General features: G+C 45.4%; 1 protein-coding gene across 2 annotated transcripts in view; it reads right to left on the bottom strand.

Annotated features, from left to right (window-relative positions):
* Positions 1-1,580: 1,580 nt before the first annotated feature.
* The window catches only part of Cdh13 (cadherin 13), a 1,053,312-nt gene continuing 1,046,533 nt past the window's right edge, over positions 1,581-8,359 (bottom strand). For both annotated transcript variants that reach the window (XM_031341534.1, XM_031341535.1), the window contains one exon: positions 1,581-3,107. In XM_031341534.1, the coding sequence (XP_031197394.1) occupies positions 3,100-3,107 (8 nt within the window). In that variant the 3' untranslated portion in view covers positions 1,581-3,099. The remainder of the gene's footprint in view (positions 3,108-8,359) is intronic.

Raw genomic sequence — 8,359 nt, 5'->3', positions numbered from 1 at the left:
GTAAACTGGGCAGGATGGCACACACTTGAATTCCAGCACTCCAGAGAGGTGGAGGCAGGACAAACAGAGGTTCAGGGTCACCCTTGGCTACATAGGGAGTTTGAGGCCAGCTGGGCTATGCAAGACCCTGTCTCAAAAAAAAAAAAAAAAAAAAAAAAAGAGGACCTGCACAATGGTCTGCTTGTTGTACCTTCAGGGTGAGATGTGCTGTATTATTTTGTTTAAAGGTTGACTTATCTCTGATTATCTGGCTCTTTGAAATGATAACTTGAGAGTCTTCCCAGAGCCATCAAGTTCTCTCACTGTTCAAAGAGACAAAATCTTATTTGACTTATATATCTACCATGAAAATCAGGTGCCGTCCTCCCTTTGTGTGGGACAGGGTCTCTCATCTGCCCAGAGCCCAAAGCAGGGGCTGCTCTGCTTGCTTCTAGGAACCCAGCTGAGTCTGTCTTTCATCTCACCTCTGCTGGGATTATAGGCATGAACCACAATGCTCAGCTTTTTATATGGGTTCTGGGGATCCAAGAACTCAAGACCTCATCTTCTCTAGGTAAGCACTTTTTCAGTCGAACCATTCTGCTGGCCCTTGGACTTGACCTCTTTCCTTCTGTGTTCTTAGTTAAGTTATAGTGTATATGAAGAGAAGGGGGGAGGGTCTTGTTCTTGTTGCCTTCAGCAAGTGCACCACTGGGTGTGTGCACTTGCTCTAGAGATGACTCCAGTTCACACTGACGGATGAGTTTTCTGACTGTTGCTTTGTATGTGGCTCAGGCTGCCCTTTACCTGGTGCCTGAGGATGCTCCTTGGTTTACTCAAGGGTAAATGTTTCCCCCTTTTCCTGCCTTGCAGGAGGAGTGCATCAGGGTACACCAGGGAGGCTCAGAAGAGAACCACCTTATATGGTGCAAATGTGCAGGCTCAGATTCTCCCTAGCCGTGTGGCCATGGAGAACCATTATATCAAGTTTAAGATGTGGCATCTTTTTATTTTAAAGAAAGTCTCCATGTCTGGGGACTGTGAAGCTATGGATGAGCTGCTTCCTGTCTTCATCCAGTTGAGGGTGGAGGCTGGGCCTAGATGTCTTCAGTCACTTCACAGTTGAGTGTGACAGGATTAAGCCATATTCTTAGGCTGGAATGGCAAGCCTGTTATACAACGTGTATGCTGGGGCTTTTGGCTTTCGTGTGTGTGTGTGTGTGTGTGTGTGTGTGTGTGTGTGTGTGTGTGTGTGTGTGGTGTGTGTGTTTGTGTGTGTGCCTCACTGAACACGGAGCCCTGTCTTGGTTAGTTAGCTGTGACCCAGCAAGCCCTAGTGATCTTCCTGCCTGTATAAGTTGGGGCATTTGTGGGGACTCTTGGTTTGTGGTGGGTGCTGGGATCTGAACTGTAGCCCTCATGTTGAGGAGCAAATGCTCCTCACTTAATCACCGAGATATCTCTCCAGCTGCCCCACTCCAGCTTTCTAGACCCACTCACCTAACAGACAGACAGGGGATCCCAAGTGGTCGAAAATGTGACTCCAGCGTAAGACACACCAGACACAACATAGAAATCAGAGAAGAGCTACTGCTCAGCAGTTTTAACCACCAATACCCATTTATTTTAATGGAAAAAAAAAATCTCTGCATTCTGTATGGTCCAAAATGGAAACGAAGAGCAGTGTGTGGATCTCTGCCCACGTAATCTCACTACAACAAGGACGACATATGACTCTACTGCTGGCGGAAGGCAAACTCAAAAACACGGGGCCGACACAGAGTGCAGAAGTAAGCATGTGCGCGCCAGTGCGTGTGGGGTTAAAACCTCTAGTAAGCAACAGCATTAAAACACACCAAGACACTTACCTTACCCTAGCTCCTGCTGAGCTCTAAAGCCACAGGCCAGCACTAGCTTCATTCGATAGAAAACGTTTTGGTGTGACCTTCGATGGCTCATTTACGGTTTGTCAAGGAGAAGATAAACCCTAGTGGGAGCATTGATGTTCTTCTTAGCCTGACATGCTCACAGGACAAAACTCAATTCCTTTCCAGACATAATGAACAACTTTTTATTCTCAGCTTTGCGAACAACGGTAGTCACACGGAAGGGTACTTGAAAAACTACCTGGGCTTACTCTATTTTATGCCTGTATATAGGAAATAAACGGTGCGGATATGCATAACGCGTGTGTACATGTGTGGGTAATATATGTGCATACAAGATGGTGCCTGTTGGTCTCTTCATAGGTACGCCATGATGACATTTGTACTTGTACATACACCGAAGAGGGAGAGGGTCGCCACCATGATCTGTGTCACCACAAGGACCCTAGGACTGTGGGTCTGGGGCGGTACAGTGGCAGACTCTTGCCCGTGGGAGAATTGTTCAGCCCTTAGCCTCTGATGGCAAGATGCCTTGCTCCCTACTTGGGAGTCAGGACATCAAGCCATGGCATCTGGTGGTAATGGGGCGTGGTGGCAGTCCTAAGCAGAGAGGACTTCTTTCCCTTGCCCTTCCCCCATCCCCAACCCCTGGACCTGCCTGGCTGGTCGGTCAGCATTCCATGTTTAGACTGAGCAGGCCCTTGCTATACAAGTGAGTGACAGACAGCTCAGTGGACTGACCTTGACTGGAGGGTGGAGTTGTCTGAGCTTCCACCTCCTCCACCTAACCATCTCAAAAGCAGGCGTCTCCTGCAGTCTTCTACACAAATACTGGGTCTATACACAGACAGATACCCATCCACGTACAGATAGGAACCCACCACACAGCTGCGTGGGTGGAGCACTGGCTAGCAACATGTCAACACATCAGAAAAAGTAGTCATCGTTTCTGCTCCCTAAGGTCCAGTGACACGCATGATCTTTAAACATTCAGGGCAAATCCAGAGGGTTCCATTAATCAAAGGAGGAAGGAAGATGCTGTCAAACGGTGAGGTACAGATTAAACAAAACTGCAAAGAAAACGGAGGGTGTGGGGCAGTTGAGGCCTGGTTGTGAAGTTTGAGAGCTGTAAACGGCAATCTTCAGATTTGGATAGACTTTTTTTTTTCCTGTTTTTTTTTTCTTTTTCTTGTTGCTATGGCAACTTGGGAGTCAAGCTTCAGATGTGTCGTCCTCACAGACCTGAGTGGAGAAGGTACAGAATTAGGTCGGGAATATCACAACCCACTTCAAAACACTCAGCTAAACCAGACCAGTGATTGGCAGGCTCCAACACGCACCACACTCCTCTGAACATTATCTCTTTCTTTAGCATGGCATTTGAAGACAGGATTATCTTGCTGGCTACATCTACAGAAGTTGAACTTGGGGCTGTGAGTAGAGCCCAGCAGTACAGCACTTACTTCTCAGCATCTGAGGCCCAGCGCACCCCTCAATAAATACAAAAGTTGGCTCTGAAAGTGCTGATGCTTTCAGGTGTCAGACTTCTTCCCTGAGAGCAACAGCATCTGTCGACACTGGTCCAAATGAGCCTGTGTGCTGATCATTAGCACAGATGTGCTGGGCTAGGAATACACTGAACAGAGCCCAGAGCCCAATCAATGAGCATCCCCTGTAGATACACCTCTCTCTCTTTTATCTATCTATCTATCTATCTATCTATCTATCTATCTATCTATCTATCTATCTATCTACTTATCTATCTATCTATCTATCTATCTATCTATCTATCTATCTATCTATCCATCCATCCATTTATCTACCTTTCTATTAATCATTTATCCATCTATATATCTATCTTTAATCTATCAGACCTCTTTCTACCATCAATCAGACAGATCTATTATCAATCAATAAATCAATCAATCAGATATCTATCTACCTAACATCTATCTTTAATCAATCATCTTTAATGAACCAGACAGACATCCTTCTATATCTGTCTGTCTGTCTGTCTATCTATCTATCTATCTATCTATCTATCTATCTATCTATCTATATCTATCCTCTTTCTCCATCTCTTATCTGTCTGTCTGTCTGTTGTTTATCCACCAGTCATTTATCTGACCATATATATATTCTGCCACAGAGCAAAAGAATCATTGGTCATTCTTTTTTTTTTTAAGATTTATTTTATTTTATTTTATGTATATGAGTGCACTGCAGCTGTACTGATGGTTGTGAGCCATCTTGTGGTTGCTGGGAATTGAATTCAGGGTTTCTGCTTGCTCAGTCGACCCCACTCACTCTGGCCTAAAGATTTATTTATTATTATATCTAAGTACACTGTAGCTGTCTTCAGACACACCAGAAGAGGGTGTCAGTTCTCATTATGGATGGTTGTGAGCTACCATGTGGTTGCTGGGATTTGAACTCGGGACTTTCGGAAGAGCAGTCAGTGCTTTTAACCGCTGAGCCATCTCTCCAGCCCCTCATTGGTTGTTCTTGAAACACCAGATTAATTTCCCATTGCCAACAAAACAAGTAGCCACAGTCCCATGAACCTCAAACCCCACACATGGATTCCCTGACAGTTCTGGAAGTCACAAATATGAAACAAGTCTCATGGATTTAATGCCAATGTGTGGGCAAGTCTGTATTACTCCCCTAGGCTTTAGAAAAAGAATCACCTCCCCACTAGCTTCCAATCTAGAAGCAGATGTGTTCTGACTCCTTGAAGTCTAAAGCCAGCAATGTGGCATCTTGTCTCCCTGCCTCTGCCTCCCTGTTATCATCCTCATATGCCTCAGCCCTCTTGTGAAAACTACGTTTACATCAGGTTGGTCCTCCTAATGTGGGGTATCTATCTCCCCATCTGACCTAATCATGTCAGCAAGGTGTCGTTGTCAAGTGATGTGACTTGTTCATTAGCTCCAGGGAAAGGGATGAGGACATCTTTGGATGTCCTACTTGACCATGTGTGTAGTTCCATTGTCCAAAGATGAGACATCCTGTGGGCTGGGAGGACATGCCCCACAAGTGGTACCCATCAATGGCAGGCATGTTTAATAGCATCCCAGTTCCTGCTCATGCTCTATGTCATGCCACCCATGAGGGCTCTCTCTACTCATCTCAGCTTTGTGAATGGGGAGGAGCTTTGTCCCCAGGATGCCCAGATCCAGTTCCTTTTGCTAGTTCTCTGTCTGCAAATATTCCCGTGTTCACAGTTGTGTTGATTCCAGCCCACCAGGCCCAACTATGGTGAAACTATGTCATCCTTGGAGGTCGTTGCCAAAGCCCTCTCCTTCTTAGGCTTCTGTTGCAGAAGCAGTCCATCCACAGGCTGTCACTCATTTGGGCTTGGTCCATTCTTTCAGAGATATTTTGGGTCCACCTCTAACCTTATAGTGTTCAGGTCTGATGCCAGCTGGTTATAAATCATAAACTATTTTGAAGAAGTGTAATAAGGTTGTTCTTTACATTTGTGGCAGGGTATCACATAGCCCAGGCTGGCATGGAACATATGGTAGAGCCTAAGGTGGCCTTCATTCCCTCAGCCTTTCTTTTTTTTCTTTCTTTTTTTCTAAAGTGTTTTTATTACTTCCCCCCTCCCCTGCTCCTTCTTGTTCCAGTCCTGCTTGCTCTGGCCCATAGGTTTTTTTTTTTTAATTTGTTTCTCATTATGGATGGTTGTGAGCCATCATGTGGTTGCTGGGATTTGAACTCATGACCTCCAGAAGAGCAGTCAGTGCTCTTAACTACTGAGCCATCACGCCCCTCCATCAGCCTTTCAAGTGCTGAGGTAATACGTGTGAGCCACCATTTCCAGCTCAGATGGTATACATAGTCTTTATAGTGTGTGTATGTTTGTGCATTTGTGTGGTACTCATATGTGTACATCTATTTTGTATATATGTGTGTATGTACATGAATATATGTTTCTCTCTCTCTCTCTCTCTCTCTCTCTCTCTCTCTCTCTGTGTGTGCGTGTATGTGTGTAGGCCAGAAGTCAAAGTTAGGTGTCATCCTCAATCACTCTTCACCTCATTTTAAGAGCTAGGGACTCTTCACTGACCTGGGTCATACAGATTCAATTAGATTGGCTGGCCAGCGAGCATGTCCCACTAGGATGAAGGCCTGTCCCACCAGGATAAAGGCATGTCCCACCAGGATGAAGGCATGTCCCACCAGGATGAAGGCATGTCCCACCAGGATAAAGGCATGTCCCACCAGGATAAGGGCATGTACCAGTACCTCTAGGGATAGGGGGTGGATTTGAACTTAAATCCTCAGGCTTGTGCAGTAAATACTTGTGGACTAAGCTGTCTCTCTAGACCCTGTCCCTTTTAGGTTTTTAAGTGATCAAAAGCCATTCATCCTTCTAGCTGCTGCCACACTCCCGATACCCATGCATGTCAAGTGCCGGCAGCAGGCTCCCCAGCTTTGGAGCTCACCCGTGACATTTGGGGCCAGGTTAGCTCTTTTCCCAGGTGCCATCCATCTCATGCTCCGGAGGCCCTTTAGCCCTGTCCCCAGCCTCTCTCCACTAGATGCCACTAGCAGCATCCTCTTTGTTGTGACAGTGAGAAGTAATTCTAGACATTGCCAGCTGCTCCTTTGGGGACAACTTGGCTAAAATAAAAAAAGGGGGGGGGGAAGGAGCTGAGTAAAATCCATTAAATTAGCCTGCAGCCCTTTGTTTTTAAATGATAGTCTCCAATCCCTGTTTTAAGTCAATTTAGATGATCATGTAAATGGTCCCACCTCCGGGAGCTGCTGAGATGATCCCAAGAGGTAATTAATATAATTTATGCAGAGCATTTGTGTGGCACAAAGAAATCCCTCAAGGGTCAGCTATCAGTGCCCCTAAAGCCCAATGGCCTTAAAGAACCACAGTGTCTCTGCAAAGTCTTCCTTGCAGCAGAGGACAGCCTTTCTGTGTGGCCTCTGTCATTTAGGGTCTTCCTTGTGCCCACAGCGCATCTGCATCTCGAAACAGAAGGGAGCGAGGTGTAAATGCACTCTAGGAAAGTCTAGAGAAAGACAAACCTGTCATTAGGGAAAGCAGCTGTGAGCCCTGGATTCAAGGGAGGGATCAATAATAGAGAATGCTCTCCCTCCCTGCCCCCTCCACCATTACAGTGTGGCTGGCAGCTGGATACAGCCGTCAGCATTCACTTAAACTAGATTTTTAAAAATACGAATAAAGTCTTAATAAAGATTAAATGAAAAAAAAAAGACTGTCTGTGGCTCATCTTTAAACATTCTAAAAAAGAAATTGTTCTTTTTTTTTTTAAGATTTATTTATTTATTATATCACTGTAGCTGACTTCTGACACTCCAGAAGAGGGCATCAGATCCCATTACAGATGGTTGTGAGCCATCATGTGATTGCTGGGATTTGAACTCAGGACCTTCGGAAGAGCAGTTAGTGCTCTTAACCACTGAGCCATCTCTCCAGCCTGAAATTGTTGTTGTTGTTGTTGTTTAAAGAAAAATATTTGATTTTAGTGTGTGTGAGTGCATGTGTGTGTTTTTGTATGTGTGTACATGCATGTGTGTATTCATGTGTGTGTACATGTGTGTATGTGTGTACATACATGTGTATATGCATGTGCATGTACACGTGTGTGTATGTGTATCTGTGTGTACATGCATTTGTGTGTATATGTGTGTGTACGTGCATTTGTACATGTGAGTGTATGTGTGTGTGTGTACCTGCATGTGTACGTGTGTGTGTGTGTGTGTGTGTGTGTGTGTGTGTGTGTGTACTCACTGATGCCAGAAGGGAGAGACAAGTCCCTTAGAGCTGGAGTTACAGGTGGTTTCGAGTTGTCTGATATGAGAGCTGTTCTATGTGTGATGTTCTATCCTCTGACACAACTGTAAACACTCTTAGCCACAGATCCATTGCTCCAGCTTCTTTAGACTTAGCCCTGTGTCATGAGTATGTGAGTACATAGGCCAGAACACAGCCTCAGGTGTCATTCCTCAGATGCTGCCCATCTTTCTCTTTGAGACAGGGCCTCTCACTGGCCCAGGACTTTCCATGCGGTCTAGAATGACTGACCATCAAGCCCCGGGGATCCTCTTGTCTCCTCTGCCAAGCACCACAAGTATGTGGCAGCTGCTGCTACTGGCTTTTTTTTTTTTTTTTTAATGTGAGTTCTGGGGATTGAACTCACAACTTCATGCTTGCAAACCCAAACCAAGCTCTTTACTGAGCCAGCCTCCCCGCCCCCTGCTTCCTTAGAGCATGCAAGCTGTTCTTAAGTGGCCCCCTGCCTCCCCGAAACCCAGGGTCATTTAATTTTGGAACTTGTAAGATTCTTTACCTAATCCTCAGGCCATCTTCTTGCCATTTCTAGTGAATTAAGCCAAAAATCACACTCAGAAAGGTTTCTGAGCAAGTCCCTTCCTTTAGAGCTCTTTGCAGAGGTTTACCATCAAACCACAGCTGTACTTGGAACAACAACAACCGCAACCCAGCAGTT

This window comes from Mastomys coucha, unplaced genomic scaffold (assembly GCF_008632895.1).
Source record: "Mastomys coucha isolate ucsf_1 unplaced genomic scaffold, UCSF_Mcou_1 pScaffold22, whole genome shotgun sequence".
Taxonomy (NCBI): Eukaryota; Metazoa; Chordata; class Mammalia; order Rodentia; family Muridae; genus Mastomys; species Mastomys coucha.
Note: the sequence above shows the minus strand (reverse complement) of the source record. Positions and strands in the feature narration are given on the sequence as shown.